The sequence below is a fragment of the Dermacentor variabilis genome, chromosome 4 (genome assembly GCF_050947875.1).
Source record: "Dermacentor variabilis isolate Ectoservices chromosome 4, ASM5094787v1, whole genome shotgun sequence".
Classification (NCBI taxonomy): domain Eukaryota; kingdom Metazoa; phylum Arthropoda; class Arachnida; order Ixodida; family Ixodidae; genus Dermacentor; species Dermacentor variabilis.
This window is the reverse complement of record NC_134571.1, coordinates 53,642,113-53,665,255: the sequence shown is the minus strand read 5'-3', so window position 1 is coordinate 53,665,255 and position 23,143 is coordinate 53,642,113. Positions and strand designations below refer to the sequence as shown.

Genomic DNA, 23,143 nt, shown 5'->3' with positions numbered 1-23,143 from the left:
TCTGCGGAACGGGGCCCTTAGCGCTGTCGCATCAATGTTGCTGGTACTGTGTCCGGCAAGGTGCAGCGTAAAAATGCGAAAACATAGAGAGAGAGAACAAAAAGGGGGGAGAGGTTAACCGGAGTAAGCCTGCGACTGGCTACCTTACACTAGAGGAAGTAGACAGGTTAGAAAAGATGAGGAAGAAAAAGAAGATACGAAAAGAATCCGTCCGCACAAACACTATGAAGGCAACGGGTAACGATTGCGGTCTTCATGCAGCCCCAATGCTTGTAATGAAAGCACTCACACACCGTTGCTTTCGAACCAACTCGGGCTGACATTGGTTAAGACCGTAGGTCTACGGATTCTACTTTCCGTGAGGAGACGGCCGTCAAGTTTGTCGAACGTGGCGCCCAGCGCTGTTCCTTGTGAGAGAAGAGACGAAAGAATCAAAAGAAAAAAAACAGGGGGACTAACCAGAACAAAAATCCGATTTGCTACCCTACTCAGGAAAGTGAGGAAGAGGACGTGTCCCGAACGGCACAGCTACAACCGCTGCAAGGGCGCCTACAGGAGCAGGAGCATCAGAGAGAGAGAGAGAGAGAGAAAATATTTAATGGCAGAGAGGTGGAGAGGTCGGCCTGAGTGAAGTGCCTCTAGCTTGCTACTCCACGCTAGGGATGGGGTTTGGGGGAATAAAAAAGATAGGATGTGAAGACGAAGGAGGGGGGTGGTGTGGTGAATACGATGAGGATAGTACGACATACTGTTTCTCTGCAACGCGGATGTGCAGCCTCACAGCACCGCACAGTCGCCCTCGCGGTCAGAAGGGGAAGTTACTGCAGTGTAGCTAGGAGAGTGTCTATAACTTTCACAATTTTTGTCGCTGTTAGCGCGACCGGCGTATTTAAACCAGACAGTAGCAGCTGCAGGGCCTCGATTATTAGTCGCAGCATAGCTTTGATGACAGAGTCCGATGGTGATGTCTGAGTGCACAGTCCTTGCTCGCGCTGACAGGCCCGTGTGCGTGGCGGCAAGCGTGGCCATGCACTCGATTCCAGGTTTGCGCGGCTGGCTTGAAGTAATGGTTTGGAGAAATCTATTGATGCCGATTCAACAACCTGCGGAGTCGGAGCCAGGGAGCTCTGGTTTGGACCTACAACTTGTCTACGCCGACGACGCGATCGTCTCCTCCGGTGTTGCACTAACGCTGCCGCCTCCTTGTGGGACATACTTGTCCTGCTCATTTGTTTCAGTATTTTTATCTCCTTTTTCTGTTTAGGACAATCCTTGGAATTGGCTTCGTGGGGTCCATCGAAATTTGAGCCCTTCATTTCTTTCACTGTGCATGAAGATACGTCATGGCTGCCGGCACAGTGGAGGCGTGCCGTCTGGCCTGTGCAGACAGCGCTGACGTGGCCTAGCTTTAGGCACTTGTGACATTGCAATGGCTGGGCACATAAGGACGCACCGGGTGTCTCACGTAGCCCACCTTGACATGATCAGGTATAGCGTGTCGCCCTCCAAAAGAAACTTGACGTTCGTCGAGCGACCGAAGAGGTGACAATCGATGACCTTCATTGTTGAAGACAGAAGTTCTTCGTCGCTGATTTCATTTCGCACATAAGTTATAAACTTTTCTAACAATTTTCTTTTTTACATCATCAAAAACATCTGCAAAGGAAAAGAAAAGGTGAGCATGTGTGCAAGCATGCGCAGTGCTACGCATTGTCAATGAGTTAGTGCTTTATTTTTTTTTAGAAATGCATACTATGTTCTTAGAGTGGTTAGGTTACTGTCAAGCCTATTCCAAACTGAGGTGCCTGTAAACTGCAGTCTAGGACGACAGTAATTAGTAGTTGCCTTCGGCAATAAGAAAGCAATTGCGAGATGTGTTCCCAACAATGCGAAGCGAGGGGCGAAGCGAGACTGTGGTCAAGGCTTGTTTTTTATTAACTATCTGGTGCATGACGGAGGCGATGCATGTTGTCAAATCATAAATGTTCAGAATGTTCAGGGTTTTAAATAAATCTCCACTCATAATACGCTTATTGCGGGTCGCTATAACGCGAAGACCTCTTTCACTCACTCCTTCACTCGCTCATTAACTCACTCATTAATTCACTAATTAACTCCCTCATTAACTCATTAACCCCTTCATTAACTCACTCATTAACTCACCCACTCACTCGTAACGGCCTCACAACCATGAATGTCACCTTCGCGTGTGTTCCTTGTGCTTTACGTAAAAGCAGGTGTCTGGACCTTGAACGAACGGTTGTGACTTATTCAGATCGTCTTGTTCAGAAACGACCGCGAGTAATGGGTCACAGCACTGCCATGGTTTGTCAGCAGCGGAGGTCATAGTTTGTCTCTTTCAGATAAAACAAAAAAACCTATTCAACTGCTACATAAGTGATTTTCTCAATAAGGGAAACATTGTATGCCTGATTATCACATGACATCTTCAGTTGCTGTCTAATCATCTCCTAGATTCCTACACACGAGAATTACTGAGTAATTTGGCGTGTCGAAGTGGTAGTAAGTGTTAAGCAGTCCTTCCAAAAGTATACCTAGCGCAGTACTCACAAAGTTTACGTGGGAACTTCATTGGAACTTTATGTGAACTATGTATTAGAGCGTTCTGAAGTTTGTTCGTATTCGATGATATTATTGTATCTAATCGTGAGTTTAAGCCGGCCTTTATTTTTGCTTTATGTACTGTTCGCCTAAGAGAGGGGCAGTAGGGGCGTCACCCATGCGTGATGCTGACCTCTCCCACACACGAATTCATATAGTTCTGAAAAAAGGCGCATACATACGAAAAGTGTATATATATATATATATATATATATATATATATATATATATATATATATATATATATATATATATATATATATATATATATATATATATATATATATATAATGAGTCAGCGCGTGCCTCCACTGCAATCGACCTCACGAGGGCCCAGCATTCAGATCATAGCATGTCCGTGCTACTTCTGAGGATGATTTCCTATAGCAATTTATTGCATAAACATATTTCTTTCATGTTAGGATCACTGCCACAAGTAAGAAGCAATAATTGCGCGAGTTAGTAATTATTTCGCTCTGGTAGTCTTAAAAAGGGGCGACGCCTATTGGGATGATCGAAACCAAAAAATAAAGAATGCACAAATTAAAAGCCTACGAGAGGGGAAAAAAAACCGGAGGAAACAGAACGGGCACATTGCATTTCCTCTGCCAACCACGCGGTGCGCCTCGCGTTCTTCCTCTCGTAACGCATTTCCATTCACTTTCACAGAGGAAGCACGCGTATCTGTCGCATCAAACGGACGCGAATCGAGCGGATGCGCATCAACCCTCTGACGCTTTTCCTCCCTGGTTGTGCCGCCGTTGCCCAAAGTACGCACCCCATTGCGGGTGTGGCCTGTGCTATTGTCTGGCTGCGTAAGGTGCAGGTGTATACCTTCAGTTAAACACTTGCATCCGCTCCGAAGCTCCTCTGTTGGTTTGGGCAACTCCGTTCTCCGCCTCTAAATAAACACAGCGCAAGTATTGCCGGTTAATGAATGCTCCCTTTAAGCATGCCCCAAGGTCGATTGCATGTAAGAACGTACGCATATCGCTGGTCATATTCTTTCTGAAACAAATGCCATGGCTGTAGTGGCAGTAAGCTTTCTGTATAGCGCTCAATTTTTACATGGTAAGTTTCTCTTCCACAATGCGCTTCTGAAGACACGAACTTCATAAGGATAGCTATAGCGCGAGTATGTTATCTCCGTTCTGAGTAGAAAGAAAGAAAGAAAGAAAGAAAGAAAGAAAGAAAGAAAGAAAGAAAGAAAGAAAGAAAATAAGAAAGAAAGAAAGCAAGAAAGAAATATTTGCAGGGAGTTGAACCAGGTTGCTCCTGCTCTCTTCATACATACTATTTTGGACATTGCCTCTTCGGCCAGCGTAACTCGATGGGCAGCGTTTTGGTCAGGATGAAAATGTGGTTATAGTACAGCAAGGGAGTTAATATCAAGTGGCGTAAATACATGCGACTGAAAGTCGTTGAAATTCGGGCGACATTTTAAAAAGACTGCCTATTCAATTACTTTGGTGCATTACGGTGAAGTTCGACACATGGCCGAAGGGTGAATGTCCAAACTTTCAGGACATGAACGTTCGCATGGCAGAGAAGGAACTTGGAAGAAAGAAAAAAAATGAAATGAAAATGAAATGATCTGAACTGCGCATTCAGGGGCAGTCGCTCACTCCTGCGTTCTGTAAAAAACGTAGCAGAGTTGAAGTAACCCTCTCTGAAGATGGCGATCGAAACCAAAGTCTTGATTTCTGATATGCGCAAACGCTGGGCTATGCATGAGCATGCACAAATCAAGCTTGAATTGCGGTTAATGGCCGTTTTGTAAAAAGCTAAGTTAGCTTTCCGGTAAGGCCTTACGCCCCTGAGAAGAATAAAACCGTACAATACAAAAAGCACTAAAGGACGAGTTCCCACGAGTAGCCCACAAGTCGTGACACACAAGTCACATGTTTAAAAGCCAGAACACTCGCTCAATGCGGTCTGCTCGCGTCTGCATGTGCATAGGGCAACTATAATTTTTGGCCAATAACCGAGCCGCTTCGGGCAATAGAGTTCTTCTCTCTCTATTAACCCACGCGTTTCGAGAGCGGAGAGTGGCGCCCAGATCTGTACCAGCCAGATATCGGCGTGCTTACTTGGGAGGGTGGGGGAGGCTACGGCAACTTGTGTGCCCACTTCGAAAACGCCTCGACACTGGCTGGTGAAATCTCACTCTATTCTCACAATTTGCTTTCCTTTCTTGGTTGCGCCCTAATTCTGGGCGTTGTTCAGGTGTCAGACGTCGCGGGCACGACAGAACAACGCGGATGCAAAGGCGCTGTGCATAGGTTCAATGATTTGTTACCCAACGACATTTGCCATTAACGAAACGCGATTAAGTAAACTGCTTTCAATACGCTTCATTGGAATTTGTGCAAAAATTATGCATGCACTGCCAGGGAGGTCCATTGCCATTTTCTTTAACGGAACACATAATTATTTTCTTGCAATTTTGTGTCACTTGCAAAACTGAAAACAGATACAAAAGCAGAGGGGGCACGAGCCTGGTGGCGCCATCTCACGTCAAGAACGTGAAGTGCATTCAGCCATGACGTCGGTACGCAAATTGCTTTGGGTATCCAGAGGGACCCAAAGGTACCCAGAAGGACCCTACCCTTTCTTTGCGCACCCAAAGGGCCACTGCCTGCTTGCGTAACCATTTTGCTTTCTTTCGGACACCTTCTTGCATTCTTTTGTAGAACCAGCCATTTGCATCCGCAAACTTTGTGTGCGCAAAATTTAAATCTCCCTTACTTTTACCACTTTCTTAACTAAAGTTAAACATGTCGCATAAAAAGTTCATTCATTAATGTCGCAATTTATTGGTAGCTGAAGGCAAAGTTTATTGCAGAAGAAAATTTCACGTTATCAACCAGCGCGACTACTGCGGTCTGTTTGGAAGGGTTCGATTTGGCTTGAAAGGGGGTACAAATAAGTAGGTAGTTTTTATTTTCGTTTTTCATTTGTCCTTGTGATATGCCTCGTGTGTGTCATATCCCCTTTAATAGTCGCGTAAAAGAGGATATTGCCGTTTCGGGTGTCATAAGAAGCACACCTTCAGACTCGCGATACTAGTTTTATCGCGGGCACCTGATGTATCAGGTCGCGATCCCAGTGAAGCTTCCATTCGCGCAGCGACTTCGATTGCGCAATCAGCACTAAGACCTGATTGCATTCCTGCTCGGCTCACCAACGACGTATATGACTCAATACTTGTTCTTCAGACGTATACAGATAATTTTCGCGCAGAAACATGTTTGCTTCGAGAAATCAGTGCAAGACAACAAGACGAACCATAACATTTCGCTCGGTAGCTCCTATCCGTGCTATCATCTACGCTTACAGCGCGCGCAGCGTTCTGCTCTCTTCAGACGCATCTCCCACACGATAACGGGCTGATGCGCGAGCCTGAAAACTGATTTTCTTGCAGTTCATTTCTTTCATTCTTGCCGGGGCAGGCGATAATGACGACTAGTCAGGTTTATGGCAATGCTTGTTGAGTGTGTGCTAGGGATAAGAGAACCGCGTAGTAAATGAAGATGGCTTATAATTGATCTCCCTCCCTCTCTTGCTTATATATATATATATATATATATATATATATATATATATATATATATATATATATATATATATGGTTTCCTTAAAGTTCAACACGTTGGACCCGACGTAACATATGTAGAAAAGAGACGACGACGAACGTTTTGGAAGTAAGACGTGTTTACTTAACGTTTTCGGCTGGTGAACCATGCCTTCGTCAGCGTACAGTAACACACGAACAATTCATACCTAGCTTTAAAAGCACCGTGTACTGCACAACAGTCTGCGGAAGGACCCGCTTTCATGGTCTACATAGATAATGGCGAAATATGGCGCCACTTTCTTCACAAACCACGAAATAAAATAAAAATCGCAGCGTCGCTTCGAAGGCGAGAGAGGCACCTTCACTCGCATGTGCGCACGCGCGCGCTTTGTCAAGATACCTCAACGGGCGAACATCCGACGGAAGCGACGCGCGAATCGCGTGGCGACTGCTGCATCGATTTTGCCGGCGGCTCGTGCTGGTGGCGCAACACAGCGTGTCCCATCTAACGTTTGCCAAGCTGTTAAAGGAAATTTGTTGTTAAAAAGAAAAGGTTTAAAAAAGTCGCGGTGCAAGATACGATTATAAGAACTACGCTGCTGGGTCGTCAGAGGTCTGACGATCGAATACCGTAGGTCTTGAAAGCTTATCTGGCACTGTGCTTTTTAAATCTTCTTTTTTTAATTTGTTCGCATCTCCCACAAGATTTCTCCCACAAGTCATTTTTTGAACAGCTTGGCTAACGCTTATCTGAGAGACACTGCATACAGTAGCATACACTTTGCCGCGCACTGCTGCCACCGCGCGGCTGCTACCCGGTTGCTGTGACTCGGGAGACGCTCACACGGGAGAACGTACGAAGAGCTTGTGCAGAGAGAAGAGAGAGAGAGAGAGAGAGACACTGGCGCAACCTCCTCCACCAATCGGATGCAACCTGCGACACTAGTAAATGAGAGAGAAAAAGCGAGAGAGAGAAAGCGCGAGGAAGAGGAGGCGGTACGTTCTCAGTCATCCGACGGGCTCGCGGCGGGAGAGAGGAGGAGGAAGCGGCTGTAAAGAAAGAGGAAGGCAGGCGGAAAGAGCGCCCGCGCTGCGAGGAGGCGAGGGAGAGACCGGAGAAGTCTCGGGACTCTCGCGAAGCAAACAAGAAAGGGCCATTCACGCGTCGCGGGACGCGCGGCAAACATCTTCGGCGCAGCGGTTCGCGTGCGTGTGCGTGCGCATGTGTGTGTGTGCCATGATTTCCTATCTCGAGGTCGCACCGGGCAGGAAAGAGCACCGTGGTTCGAACTCGGCGCGGAACTCGTAAAGAAAGAGAGACGGAGAGTCAATCGGCTGACAACTGTGAAATCACGGCGGAGCGACCGAACGGAGTACCGCTACAACTGCGCGTAAGAAAAAAAAAAAGGACTCGGGGACTAGAGGACGACGAGGAGGGCCCGCCTTCGGCCACGACGACGTTCGCATGCCGGCCGCCAATGGAGACGGCGACAGCGGTGTTAACGGATTGCCGACCCTGTGCGGAGGAAATTCTGTGCGATGACGCTGTCTTCGAGGAGGACCAGATTGTGCCCGACTGCAGCTCGCCCGTCAAGACCGTCTGTATGTTCAACCAAGACCTAGTGCCTACTCCGCCTGCAGCGGAGAATCGCTGGAAAGTTCAGGTACGTCGACGGCGGATCGCGCGATAATTAGTCGCGGCGAAACCGTTAATTATCGTCGCGAAAATTGGCGATGCGGTCGGCGGAGCATTGGGAGAGGGGTCGTGGTATGGCGGAATCGCGATCGGTAACGAGTTGCGTCGCGGCTACTGCTTTTCCACAGCGCAGCCGGCAAGCGAACCCGATCGTAATCATGCAAAACACTGTAATTTTCGAAAGTGTATAATTCGGAAGACGTGTAAAAAATATATATATATATCCCGGCGCTGAGAACGCCTCTTAAAAAGTGAAGAGCTTCTTGGAACAGAGAAAATATGCTCGTGCTTTTGTGCATTTTCTTTCTTCATTCATTTCTTCGTATTGTTTGCATGTACAACTTTTTTGTAGATTAATACGTTTGTGTGTTTGTGGCGCGTATGTGCGTACTTAAGGGCAAATTTGTAATTAAGATTTTCTAACTGCGCTTAGGGACAGCTGGCCCTAATGTAGCCTATACGTTCCTATTTGTGCGCACTGAACAATAAAATTAAACTACAAAATCATGTTTAGTTCACTTGGCAACGACTGCACGGAGGACGACATCGAGCAGTTGTGGGCTCTTTACGATTACGCTCGTTACTAATCATACTAGACAACGTACGCAAGCGGAATTTGCATGATGGGGCGAGGTTTCGCGAGGAAGTGCAAATGAGTCGGGTGGTGGTTTTCTCAGGCAGCCGTGTGTCGGGAATAAGCGGACCACGTTTGGTGACAATGTATGTACGTTGGCATACAGAATTGGGCATGTGGCCTGGGCCCAAGAACACAACAAGACCATTTTCTAATGTTCGAACGGGCCGTCCGGAATGCTAGGTTGCAGTGACGCTGCGTGGCGACATACGGCCGACATAGTGCGGTCACTGCAGTATGCAGTAATGGGTCAGTATATCAGTGCTACGCTTCCAGGAGAAAGGAAGCGTAGCAGGGGGCGGCAGAAAGTTACGTGGGCGAATGAGATTAAGTTTGCAGGGACAACATGGCTACAATTAGCACATGACCGGGGTAGTTCGAGAAGTATGGGAGAGGCCTTTGCCCTGCAGTAGTGTAGCCAGGATGATTATGATGATGACAGTTTCGCGCGAGAGAAATTACGCTAGCGAATGATGTGAATTAGAACCGCACGCCATACGAGTTCCGCAGCTCAAGTATGTACATTATATTGTGCAGGTATCTTAAACCAACGCCCAAAAACTGCTCTTCGTCATACCGCACCTTTGGGATACCGCGGCGGTTCAAAAATACGGGACGCACCTGTTTTAAACGCAACTTATATCGTAGATATGAATATGGGGCCTTTCACTCTTGTTGGGTGATAAATTGTTGCCCTATGTTATTGTGCTATGTTATTTTATCCACCTGACTTCTCTTTGTCCACACGGACTCAGCCGTAGCACGGAGCTCACGCCGAGATTTGGTGGCGAGAGAATATTGAACTCCGTGCTTAACTTTACACGCGATTGATGGCGGCATGAGAAAGTTGCAGTTTCGCCCGAAAGCTGAAGCATCGATTACGGTAGCAAATTGGTAGGAAGCTATACAACATCGGCATATTAGTTTTATTGGCCGTGTAAACTTGTAAACATTCGTTCACTAAATAATTTAACAAGCGTGGTGTCACGCGCACACAAGCAAACATGAACGCATCTCCCTCGATGACCACACACACAATCGCTGTCAAAATGTTGCAGAGTGAGGAAGCGCGGCAGCAGCAGTGAGCGAATTGGGCTTCGGGCTGCCTCTCGCTTCAATGCGAACTAAGCGGCGAGAACACAGAGCTTACGAAGCTATCAGCACTTGGCGCACTCGATCCCCATCACAGCCCGCATGGCCACGCCATACGCAGCAGCTCCGGAGTAGAACGCTACAATAATTTAATTGTATATTATACATTTGCTATGGCAATAAGATTTGTGTGTGAGGTGGTCTGGTTGCTTGGGTATAGGACTGCATACGTATCAGATCTAAATGTCATAGTCTAGCCAAAAGCACTTTCTTTTGATTTAGGACAAATAAATCATCTTACAAATCGGAGCCAACCAGGGGCTTATGTAGCACCATGCAAGGTTGCCTTAGCGGGTGGCCTTGGCAGTATAGCTGGCACTATGACGTCGGCAGAGCAGAACATTAGCCATCACGAATAATTTGTAATCTAGGTGCTAACAAAAACGGTCACAAACGGAACGAGTATCACTTTTTCAGTAGCGACAGGCACACTCGAATAAAATGGAAAAGAACAAATGACTTATAATGTTTTAGCTAAGAAAAAAAGAAAAACTCGACACAAGCGTGACCAAGCAGCTCGAGCGCTAAGTTTCGTTTTTGCGCATTGATTACGTGTAAGGGAAACGCCCGCCAGGAGCCGTAATCGCGTTGAAATAAGAAAGATGGTTCGGCTTGTGTAGAGTTGTGGAGACAGACTGGGAGACGTCACCAGCTGACGTTTCTTGTGCACGTGGTTTCCTGCGCTTCTCAAGCGCGGAGTTTCAGTTTGCAAGAACAAAAGTGAGGAACTTTCTCGTGCTGCAGGACCTATGAGACAGGGACTTTCCGTGCGATTTGCAAACTTCTATGAGATCACCTCGTCAGTAGCTACAAACTTTGCATTGTCAGCAGCCGCATAACAGCGCTATTGAAGTATGTTAGTTTTTATATATAACTAATGTGCGATGAAATTAGAAGACATAGCCTGTTTTCTGATGCCCACCGTTCCCGATAATACTGTTTCTAAAAAATACCGGCCCGCGTAGACAAAAATCACTCGCACTAGAATTGTTGGTGTAAGGAGAAATTTCAACCAATCCTTATGCTAGTCATATCATTAGGGAAGGCGACCGGTCAATGGCAAAAGGGCACTTACGAATAAAAACATTTGTGTATTCGACCCCACATTGCTATCTCGAGCACTCTCGCGAATTTTTGGCAGTCTTCGTAAAAACACCCGACATATTGGTGACAGTGGTCACTCTAATGACGATCTTCACGTCTTGGTGTCACAGAAAACTTAGGATAAAAGTATTTTTGTTGTATATTTTGTTTACATTGTAAATATTCACTCAGACGATACGGAGTATAGGGGTTGTATGTATACGAGGAAAAGTTGTGGAGTCGACCGGATACGAGGAATATTACCGTTGCTAGTGTAATGATGTTTCGTCGAACTGCAATTTATTTTTGTTTGACGGAGAGAAAGGGGAGGCAACGCAGGCAAGTTAGCCCCTTGCACTATGCATATAGGGGAGAGGCAAGCGAGAAGAAAAAGAAATTAATAAAATGTGATGCGCGCGTATACTCACAACAGCGTTCACTGTGCATTCAAAAGCGGTCAAAAAGGTGTAATGTCGTAATTACACTCATGAAAACCTCACATTGCCGAGGGTCAAGTGGGAATTCTTCTCCCAACCGTGATGCTTCTCTATATTGAACAACGTTTTCAAAAGGTATGTGTGTACGATTTAGATTCTGAAGAACGCTTTAGTGGGTGTAATTATATTTACGGGAGCTCCTACTCCCCCGTCAGACCACAATCCCCCAGCACAAGGATTTAGGACACATTCAGTGCCCTATTGCACTATTCTCTGTACATGTCTCATCGAATTCGAACAGCAAAAGCGCATTCCTAATATGAACGCTGCATATTTTCAGTAATTTTCTTTCGTTCCTTTCTTTCCGTATTATCTTCTCTACGCGCACGAATTCTTAATGGCCATATAAGTAGTATTTAGAAAGTCTCGAACTTATTTCCTGCAATAAACGTATACGTTGAAAGTGAGCGCGCACGGAGCAGCCAGCCAATGGAGGAGGAGGTAGCAATAACCATCGACCTCATTGCAGCAATTTGCTAAAAATCTTTCGTATGTATCTTCGGAAACGCGATTAATATTCGTGTTGGATTTGACTTACTTGTACATCAATTTACGCTGATATTACGACGCATTCATAAGGTCCAGGGAAGCAAGCATTTTTTTTTCTATCGCGAAAAGTATTAATGTTCAGTGTGAGGTCCAAGTAGTGCCGCATTTCGCGTCATTGCACCTAACAGCGTTACACAGGGTGCGTGCCTTCTGGACACCTGGACATGCGATTCTCCATGCTAATGAACGGGCTAACGCGGTAGTCCAGCAGGTCACTATACCGGGCGCAGTTGGGAAAGCTGTCCAGCCTAGACGACACAGCAACAGAACCCGTTAAGTTCACTGAAGCCCTACAGCATCCTTCCCCCAGCGTAGGGTAGCCAACCGGACTCTTGTCTTGTTAACATTCTTGCCTTCCTTGTATCTCTCGCTGTCTCTGCAGCATTACAGACATAACATTTTCTTCGACCATACCATTCTCTGAATCGAGTAGAAGCTGTAGCCCGTGGCGACAACCACAAACTAATTCATTCCCCTGTCTCTTTGCCCTTCACCTCGTTAACCCTACGCAAGTGTCCCACCTTGGAACTCCCACAACCTCCTCTGACCAGCTCGCATAGATTTAACAGTGAACTCATTACAAGCTTTGAGTGAGAGAAAGAATATATGTCATTTTTAATTTATGACTACACATCCGGATCACAGACTCGCCGAAATAAATCGAATTTATTCAGACGCTCAAACAGAAAGGCAAGTAGATTAGAAAGTTTAAACTGGTAAGGAACTTTTAACTGCACTCCTACATTTCAAGATACATTCATAAGCGGAGAAGAATCCCCGATCCGCACATTCTCGCCCAGGGTAGTACGTTTACAGGGCACTCGTAGTAATTAGGCGCATCCTTCTGTTCCGTTCACGTAGCACACATTGGTTTAGTTCTGTCCCCCCTAAACCACCAAATTAAAGTGAACTTCGGTGGTCTTAGTGCGAAAACCACGATATGATTATAAGACACGCCGTATAGTGGGGGACTCCTGATTAATTTGACCAACTTGGATTCTTTGACGTGCGCCTAAATCTGAGTGCACGAGCGTCTTTTTTTTTTTTTTTTTTTTTTCATTTCACTCAAGTCGAAACGAGGTAGCCGCGGCCGGGATCCAATCCCTGACCTCGAGCGCAGTGTGATAGTCACTGGGCTGCCGCGGGCGATGACGTCAAGCGAAAGTCCTTGGGAAATACAAAAAAAAAAATGCTGTAAAGCGGCATCGCCGTGCATAAGGCTTTAGCAGTTTAGGAAAGGGGGGGGGGAATATATCTTGCAATTGTTGCATGTAGCTGCTGGCTTGAGAGCCCTGGCGCATAAGCGCCTTTGGTCGCGTATAATAATTTGTAGCCGCCTTTGCTCGTAGAAGTTGGTCACTCGCTTGCGTTTTCGCGAACGCCCACGACGCTAAAAGGTCCCACCTCGAATGTGGGTCTGCCGGCGTCTGAGTGTGTGCGCACCATTTCTCATCTGTGTCGCTGATAAGGATGTTTATTTACTTAATCTAGCTTGTCTGCATTTCATGTGCGCATCGCGCGTCGCGGCGGAAACACTTATCTATGCATAGAGTGGTCCACGGTCCCCCTCCGCCACCAGCGGTTTCTCTAAGATGGGGTCTTGTTTGAACGTCGCTGATAACCGTCGCGACATTTGGGCACGCAACACACTCTTCGTTCGCTATTGCTCTGTTTTGGAGACGTTCTTGGCGGACCTTCTCCACACTAACTCCTATAGCTTGTACATGCGAGATGAAGGTACCCTTAAGGTACTATAGTGGACTTAATGCCGGACTTTGCCAATAGTACGTACTGCGTAGAAACTTCACCAAACACACACACACAGACACAAACCTTCTACACGCACCCTGCTCTCGCCCGCCCTGTGCGTACAGCTAGATTAGTTGTTATTATACAAGCTGTCTATTGGTTGCAGCACTATCCTATGCTAAGTCATTATGGTGATACCCATAATACGATAGCTTTTCATAAATTAATGCGCCAGCCCAGTCAACCTGCCTCCGTTAATTTACTCAATAGAAAGAGTATGCATCCTCTGACCTCTTTGGAATCGAAAGAGACGTAGACGTCGACAAACCTCGCAAAGCTACGACAATCTATCGAGAAACTTTTACGATTTACCATCGACTCGTGAAAACAAGAAACCCACTCAGTTAATTCGTTAGAACGGCGCAGGAAGCAAAGTTCAAGTCACAAAGAGAGCAAGAGAAAAAAGCAGCATGGATTACGTGTGGAGGATCGTCCAGCTAAAGAACCGACTTCAATCGTAAATAACTGTTTCGATTCCGTTAGCACTTTGCGGATGAGCAAATAACTGCGTAACGTGCGCCACCCTAAGCAAACCACCCTGTCAGAAATTAATCTTGATTTTGTCATCGTGTCCATAGACGACATGCCAAGTGCACAATGCGCATGGCGCATTCAGTGAACGGATCTAAAAGCCTCAAGCGTCATGTCATAGCAAATATCGCAACGGTTGAAGGACACTTTACCGCACGCAATATACTCAGTAGGTAATCCTACGCCTCTTACAAACAGAAGCTACTCAGATGAACAATATTTTAAGCAAAGCTGTAATGAAATTTCAGCACCTGATACTGTAATATATATATACAGCATCAGGCGTCATTAGAGTGTCCCACGACATGGTAGTTTTCTACTGAGCGCCGCATAAAAACAAATTACTGTCATGTTACTTTGACCTCGCTATGCACAACCGGCACCTGACGTTACTGAGCACAACTGTCACATGTATGCGCTTATTACGACAAGATTATTAAGTTCGAACTAGGGTATATACAGAACTCGTTTAGCAGAATAAAGTTACATTTTTGCCATCATTCGCTGATTACGCGGGACTTGCCCGAACGGGACGTGGGCACCGATTTTGGCTGACCTCACCTAAGCTGCTCTCTAAACCACTTCTTTCAACCCCTTTCTTTGAACGAAACCTTTCTCTTTGTGCGGGTAAGTGTACGTGCGTACGTGTGTGCGTGTGTGGGCGTTTTTTTTTTTTTAAAGAGAACCAACATATAGAGTATAAATGTGATCTGCGCTAGCTGTTACACTAGAGGAAAAGAACAAGGAAACAGCAGTAGTACGAAATCTATGAGGGAATACAACGCTCAAGAGTTAAGGAAACGCATTCCATCAGATAGTTAATATGCTGTAACATTAGTAACTCCTCTTCATCATTCGTTTTGTTCAGATCATTAAGCGCGCAAAGCGCTTACGCTAACTGTGATAATGAATTCAACCAGGTTGATTAATGACGCCGAAGTGGCAACAACTGAGCGCGGGAAGAATAGCAGGAGCCTTTCTCGTCACAGTGACCCAGCTAGCTCAGGCAGCTGAGGTTGGACGCTACAGTACCTAACCCCCCGCAAGGGCACTGGGTCAAAATTGTGCCCGGTTACTTACGAGGAATGAGCACAATTCCTGTGCATATTTTGACTATAGTGCACACATTAGTGCAACACTTTCTTCGAGAATTGAAGCAGAGCATGATTTCCGCCTCACTAATGTTAACCATAGGCTCTTTGCATGCTCTTCGCTCAAGGTAGAATTCCGATAGGCCAACTACTTTCTTTTCTTTACTCGTAGAGGTGCATTTGAGCCCAGTCCTACAAGGTCTCAACAGGCTTTTGCGCAAGGAACGTTTCCCGTGATCTATATACGAGGGAGAGCTAAGATGTTGAGATTGCAGCTTTTTCCTACACGTTGTCGCAAGTTGTAAAATCGTCCCTTGCCCGCTGTCATCCCCTATCCTGCGGAGTACATTTCATGGCCGGGAGGCATTAGTCATGTGTGGCAAGCGTGCGAAGAAAAAAAAAAGAGAGAGAAAGAAAGGTGTCCTTGGAAGAGACTCGCGGAGGCAGTGGCCTCCGGGGCCAGAGCACGCCGACGGGAGACATCGCGCACGGCATGTGGGCCCTGCGCGTGCTACGGCGGTTCGTCATTTCCAGACCGTTCACACGGTTCTCGCCGTGTCGCCAGACAAATCTGGCATTGAAAGACACGCGTTGTGACAGATCGCGTCGTGACGAGCGCGTCGACCTGCCCCGCAACGTCTATATGTGAAACAAAGGAGGCGCATGCCTTTCGGCACCGGCAATGTTTGCTACATACTGATAGCCACGTAGAGTATTTCCACTAGACTGCAGCTGCCGCTTATAACTTGTCATACGGTAGCTAGCGAGAGAGAGAGAGAGATAAAGAAAGAGAGGCGGACTGAGAAATACGTTTTCAAATGAAGCTGGAAATGTTAGCTTGGCCGCAGGCCTGCTTGACTTGCTACGCTCCAGAGATGAAAGAGTGTGGGCTTAGGCAGCTGAAGGGTATCTCCCGTGACAAAACAGGCACTCAAGCTGTTCTGTTATTGTAATTTATTTGGTCGAAATTGGAATTGTTGCGAGCTCATCAAATCGCTGGCTTCTCCACAAAGAATAAATTGTTCTTTGATCAAAGCATGACAGCAAGAGGCAATATGAAAAAAGTTCTGGCAATAAAGCATACATGACAAACGTGCTTTAACAGTCAACATAACAGAGAGAGAGATAAGCACCAGAATGGCACATCCTGCAGTTTCTGCAATTACATAAGTCAGTGAATCAAAAAAAATAAATATTACTAGATAAATAAACATAAACATGCACACGAGAACACACCAAGTGTTAATACACATATACACTATCGCATTAAAGAAGGTTGTTATGGCTTCAAGAACACATTGCTGTAATAGCGAGTTACTCCTTGCCCTGAGCAGCTTTTGTACAGTGAAATTACGATCGTCAAGGTTAAATTTTTGTTCTATAGCTTCTCCGCAGCTTTCAAGCGATAGTAAATATCAGCATTCTGCCGACGTCCACACCATCATACGACAACGAACATATCAAACGCTAATGCCAGGAGGCGACGACACGTATTTTGCATTCGCTTCGGCACCGCTGCCTTAAAGAACAAAAAAATGCGGGGGGGGCGGAGAGAATAATGTGGCATTCGTTGCCTCCCCTGCAGTGAGCCATATTTATTCCGTATGTGAAGTTTCAGGGCATTTCACTGAAGAGGTCACGCGTATCTACTAAAGCCTAATTTATTTTCTCTCCTTTCACGACGACCTCTGAGGCCTTAGCAAATTGCAACGCCTCGTTAGGGCCCATATAACGCCCTACCACAACACTTTCACTTTCTCTGTCGCGCGAAAAATGTGAAAATGCCACAAAGGCAGTCATCCTCTTATTGCGGCCTTCTTTCTCTAGTTATATAGTAGAAGGTAAAAAAAAAACACATAGAAAACAAAAATGGAAAAGAAAACAGTACCTGAGCTACGTCTTATCTTGCCTTGTAACGGAAAAGAGGAGAAGGAGGAGAAGAAAGAGCTCGAAGAGAAAGGCGCCGAGACCCCAAGTAATGCCCCAAGAAGGGAGCCGTGGCCTCTTCAAGACAGCTCACGGGGCTCCCAACAGCGCCCGCCGAGATATTGTCAACTTCCGGGGAGCCGACGTAGTAGACCGCGTAGACCCTCGGCGCGAGACCGTTGCATCGGCGGGGAGTTCGAGCAACGGTCCGCCGATTCTCACGCTGCTGCCGGGCTGGGCTGTCGAGGCCCGGGCGAAGTCGAAAAGGAGGAGGAGGAGGACATAGGAACCTCAGAAGGAGACCTGTTGCCTGTCTCGAGCCGCTCGCCTGCATTACCCCGAGCCATCTTCGCCCGGAGCACGTGAGCAGGGGAAGCTCGAGAGAAAAGAATACAAAAAGGAAAGGGAAACGAGAGAGGGAAAGCGCGAGATAGTGACCGTGCATAAATTTAAATCCCGACGCGTATACGAGCTGTGTGCCGTACGTGCGTGTGTACACACACTCTCGTGTGGAATGGAAGGAGCCGTTCCTCCGCTTGCGGCTCTGTTTGCGCCAAGAACAATGCCCCCCCCCCCCCACTCTTCCCGCCGCTGCTTCAGCTATAGCCTCTGTTCCTACCGGCTTGCTGCGGTGCCCGTTGACGTGCGTCGTCTCTTTCTCCTTCTTTGACTTTCTTTTTTCTTCCTTTCTCCCTCTATGGGCGGCTTACCACGCTCGCCGCGGTTTTATTATCCATCCTTTTTCTGCAAGTTTTACGGCTCGGATGAAACGCACCGACGCCGGAAGAAGCGGAGGAAACCGAGCTCACCTCGCGCTCCGAACGTCGAAGTAAAAGCGATAGAAACGGATTCGGCGGGCGTAGGTCGGGACCGGGTCGTGAGGTGGTTGTCTCGGCGCTGGCGAAGGAAGCGGGAGGGCAGACACAGTCGGCGGCCGGGCGTTCGGCTACGACCCAGACAGAAGGGAAGACTGGAACTCGGGCACCGTGCGAAGCGGTGGAAGGTGAAAGTAAGGTCGAAGAGCAATGCTCCGGGCTTTTTTTTTTTTTTTTCGAGACAGGAAGGCGCGAACGCCAGGAGAAAACGTCACGTGGAACACCTGTCAGTTTATTTTTCTTTGCCCTTGCGTAGCTATTCGACTTCTTGGAACGACTGCCTTCTTCAAGACTGCGACGAGCTGTAAAACGCCGGTGAGAGAAATGCAAATGTGTGCCACGCCTGCAGGTATGCCGAGCGAGGTGACTATAGGTGACCAGTCAAGAGATACTAGATGCTACTTGCGCGCGCTATTGTTAGTGGTTGTGTCAACCACGCACGTCGTGTCATGAACGCCTGAGAGCCAATCGTGTGCCTACGCTGCAGTAACTGCTTGCTCTTCACCGTCCAAACGCCTCCGCTCAAGCCCTTATAGCCCAAAAGTGGCTTCTCCGTCGAAACACAGGCGCCTTAATCCCTTCGTGTGTCAATTCTGTGCTCCATAAACTTTTGCTGGTGGATGAAGTCTCTCCAAAGACAATGAATGGGCAGGGGTGGACCTTACACATTCCCTGCACCTTGCGCGGGGAAGACCCCGTGAACGCCTGAAGACCCCGTGAGCACACCAAAGTGTTCTGATCTGGCATCTACAGCGGAGAAGGAAAAGGAAATAACTCTATTGACAATTAAAAAAAAACATACACTGAGGCTCGTTTGATTTATCGAAACCGTATATTATCAGAGTTGGAATTTTACCGCTCTACTGAAACTAACTTTTATTTGAAATGATCAATGGGTTCCAATGAATATTCACGCATGGCTATCGCCGCCATTTCTGTATTTTCGTCGGTATTCTTTTGCACGCGTGAGCGACATCCAATGTATACTCTTGCTTGCCTGCTGGGTAAGACGTTTCAGTGTGCAGTGATAAAGCGAAAACCCTTGATTGACGGCTGATGTGTCCCTATTGCGCAGGAAAACCTTCGGCCTGGACCGAACAACATTGGCTGGCAAGTTACCAGGCACCGGGACCCTGCGTGGCAGAGCAGATATCGGGTGAGTCAGACTATATAACTGGGCATGTAATAACACCTTCGATTCAGACTAGATGCCCGCTCCACTGAACTGCTTTAGTGTTTATCAGTCCTGTAACCGTTACTTCAGATAATAGGTTCGAAAAAATATTTCGACATCTTTTTCAGAGGCCATTGGAATAATCGAAGATTTATTCGGTTGCCGGGATGGTGCAATGCAGCTTACACTGAGCGGCAGAGAGGTTCTTACAGGACGCTTATCGATATGCATGCAGCTTGTACTATACGTCACCTTGCAGGGCACGTTATATCAGGGGTAGTATTCTTTAGGAGTCCACCTAGTGGACTGTCCATTTCAGCCGCGGTTGATTGGCTGGGGCCGCTCGTCTCCTCCTCGCTCGTACAGCTGCATCCAATCAGCAGTGGTCGAAATGGACAGTCCACTAGGTGGACTCTTACAGCATAACACCCCTCCCCCCCCCCTGGTCTCATTGTCATTGCAAGCGATAAACAAAGCCTACGCCATTAGAGCGCGTTTGGCAACACCAATGGCGTTGTTTATAATCTCTCCCGATGTGAGACGCGACTGCGTGCAAGGCTAAGCGAACAAAAGGCCTATATCACCGTGGCACTTGTGTTCGAAGAGGACGCGCAACAAGCGCTCGATTCGGAGTTCCCGTTATATAACTTAGGCGCGACAACCGCTCCACACGAGCGCCGAGCAATGGGTGGGAAAAGGGATGCGATAGAAATGTTCGTGATTTCAGTGGAAATGGAACGCGCCGCGATGTAATATGTCGAACGCGTGTATAGGCGTACGGGGCCAAGAAAGGCGACGTCCCCGTTGTTGCGTAACCGAGTGTTTTTACGTACAGTACGGCGGGGTCGGTGGAAGGTTGGCGGCCGCCCGCGAACAGCTGCGAAGCCCCGTTTTCTCTCTCGCTTGGATCCCGCGGGGAGGTTGCGGCAGTGTGATGAAAAGAGAAAGAGAGAAATAAGGAAAGGGGACAGAAAAACTCTACTTGCAGCGTATAGTCAGTGGAATCGCAGCGCGCTAGAAACTAGAAGAGAAATCGAACACACCGTACATAGCATAGTGCTCCCGTTTGGTTCTTGGAACATCGTTTTCTCCACACCCGCCTCTCTCTTTCTTTCTCTCTCTCTTGTCTGGGTAAGAGAACCAATAAAAAAAGCTGCGCGCGCAGAAAAATTTCCGCTTAGCGCACGCAGCCTTCAGTCTCCGTTTGTTTACGGCCTCTGGCTTTTTTGTGCCTCGACCCGCTTGCTTACGTTCTCTGCCCATTCATAAAAAAGAGGCTGCGACCACCATTTCTTTCTTTTCTTTTCACCTCCCATGCGCTAGCGATCGACGCTGCGTTGTTCAACTGCGCCTTGGGGGGGTCTCTTCTCGCTCTCTCTCTTTTTCTTGAACTCTAGCCTTCATGTTCCTCTCCTCCACTTCTCCGCTGGGCGCCCTTTAAAGCTATGTCGTAACTTTTTCTTATCCGCTCGACCCTCAGCAATCCCCCGCCAGCTTGCGTTCTTTTTCTTCTTTTCCTCGTGCTTCTCACTTTCCATTGAACAAGCGGCATGTTGCTTCAGTCGACTTTTTTTCTTCCTCCAAATTTCCTCCTCTCTTGAGCACCACCTCGACGACTTCGCTGAAGAAAGCTACCTCAACATAGAGCAGTCTTAGGGGTCACAGACCACAGCGTGGGTTTTATTATTTTATTTTTTTATCTCCATTTTCTTTTCCTATCTCTCGCAATACGGCCGCCGTACCTGGCGGCCGTAATAGAAAAACAAAAATCTTGCAGAAGGAGAGTAATAGTAGTATAAAATAAAAAAGGGGGAAGAAGAAGCAGAACCGAGTCAAAACACAGCTCGCTGAGTTGCTCGCTGCCGTGCATTGAGACGCCGTCCGGCCTAGGAGCAGAGACCGCACGTTCAGGTCTGCTGCTGTGAAGCGGGAGAGAGACCCCGTGACCCCGGAGGAACACAACATGTCTAGCGAGGAATAAAAAAGGCGCGGGGGGGGGGGGGGGGAGTGGGGTGGTTACCCGCGTTTGATATCGCGTCGCGGGAGCACGTTCTGCATGCAGGGTCTCGTCCTGCTTCTAAATAAAAGAAGAGAGAAACGGGAGATGAAAAGAAAAGGAGTCGCTTCGAGAGCGGGCGGTGCACCTCGCTCGTTGTGTCGGGGTTGGCGCGGAGTACGCGGCGTCAGATGGCAGGCAGCGCGCGCCCCGCACGTGCACCTGACACGTTGCACTATAAGGCCTCCCCCGCGATCCGCGCTGCTCGGGGTCAGAGTCCCGAGTTGACCTCCTAGGTCAGGAGCCAGGGCGGCGACAAAGGGGACCCGAAACGTGCTGCGCGTAACCCCCCTTCTCCCGACACACACACACGCACACACGTACCTCCGCCACCTCCTACACCGGTCGCGACTTGCGCAGTCCGAGCTGGGAAGCCCGTGCGGACTCTACGATAGCCGCACGAAGGCTACGGCCGCTGAGGGTTGCGCTTACGGAGACTTTTCTTCCGGTCAGCAAATAGTTTGTAGCCTTCCAAGTGAGGTTTCCGCGAACGCCGGGCAAACATTATAGTACAGCGCAAAGTAAGACAGGTCTTATCAGTCACTATAAAACCAGCAGATGATGCGATACCTCGCTCTGAAAAGCTGAAAACTCCGTTTGCACTGTCGCGCATAAATATTCGAGCGTTGGTGCATTGAGTCTACAGATTATGGCGACGTCGTTGCGAAAAACACGTAGGTTTACGGTCTTTGTAAAGAGTGCTTGCTTGATTAGTTTCTCGATCGATTCTTTGATTGACTGACGGGGTTTACGGGCACTCCGGACTGGGCTCCCAGGTCTCAACGCTGATGGATAATTGACAGAAATTCGTAGCGTTAATCACCCCTTCCAGCGGTCACTATAGCTGGAAACGCGCGCTGCAACGGCGTTTGTCGGGTGTCTATAGTTACGGAAGTAACTATTTGTAATGTATACAGTCGACGAGATTTATTATGCGGGCACATCACGCATGCACCCGTACGATTATTCGCGTCATAATTTTTTTTTTAATGCGTGTCTGCGAGAACTAGCAGCGGCACACGTGGTGGCTCACGTGCCTAAAGGACTAGTTCTGTGATAAGAATAAGGTTCGTTCGCTTTATTAACCCCACAAAGCCCGAGCGCCAGCCCGCATCAAGGAAGATTAAAACGACTTGTTCGCCTTTATTTGTCGCCATGGAAAGTACGTTCGCACTAACATAAAAGAAACAATGATGTGCTATCTAGCAATATTTACTGTAGTAATGAATTCGTAATTGGGCTTCTGGACTATCAACAACTGACACTTTGCTCCAGCGTATCAAAAGCAGTTTCCCGCTCTTACATCAGTATGTTGTGGTATCAAACTCAGGGTATCAAAAATGATATGTTGGGCTCTGTGGTGTTAAATTCAACACTCGAGAGGGAAAGAGAGACATTCTCAATGAATGCTAGAGATGTCTGCCTGGCTTAGCACGCTCTCCAGACGACAAGGCTCGCAATTGCCCATTCATATGAGCGTACACGCACGCAACACACACATGCAGACACTGTAACACCGTAACCGCATGCGTAACACACTGAATTTCTGACCTGCAATGGCACTGACCAGAAATCCACCACCAGAAACAGTCATTCATTTACGTCACCGTCTGTGGCGTCACGTCTTATATCGAATTTAGGAGTCCTAGATTAACGGCGCACGCTCTGCGAGTTGGTGGGGGAACGGTAAAAAAAGTAAACGTATCTGAAATGACTAGTTCGTTTGTTTATTAATGAATCAGCAAACGGGAAAAAAAGGCAGCTAAGGGTCGGCTGTCTCAATCAAAAATTAACTCCAGTGACTAAGGAATGTGTGGAATAAACAAAACAAAATAGAGAAATAAATAAACCGAAATTAAGGAAATAGAAAT

General features: G+C 47.4%; 1 protein-coding gene across 2 annotated transcripts in view; it reads left to right on the top strand.

The window, feature by feature from the left end:
- The window catches only part of LOC142579168 (uncharacterized), an 87,117-nt gene that overhangs the window by 36,015 nt on the left and 27,959 nt on the right, over positions 1-23,143 (top strand). Inside the window, exons 1-2 of one of the 2 annotated variants that reach the window (XM_075689114.1) lie at positions 7,281-7,863; positions 19,118-19,198. In XM_075689114.1, coding sequence (XP_075545229.1) covers positions 7,678-7,863; positions 19,118-19,198 — 267 coding nt within the window. In that variant the 5' untranslated portion in view covers positions 7,281-7,677. Of the gene's footprint in view, positions 1-7,280; positions 7,864-19,117; positions 19,199-23,143 lie in introns of those variants that run through there. The other variant, XM_075689115.1, reaches the window with a different exon arrangement.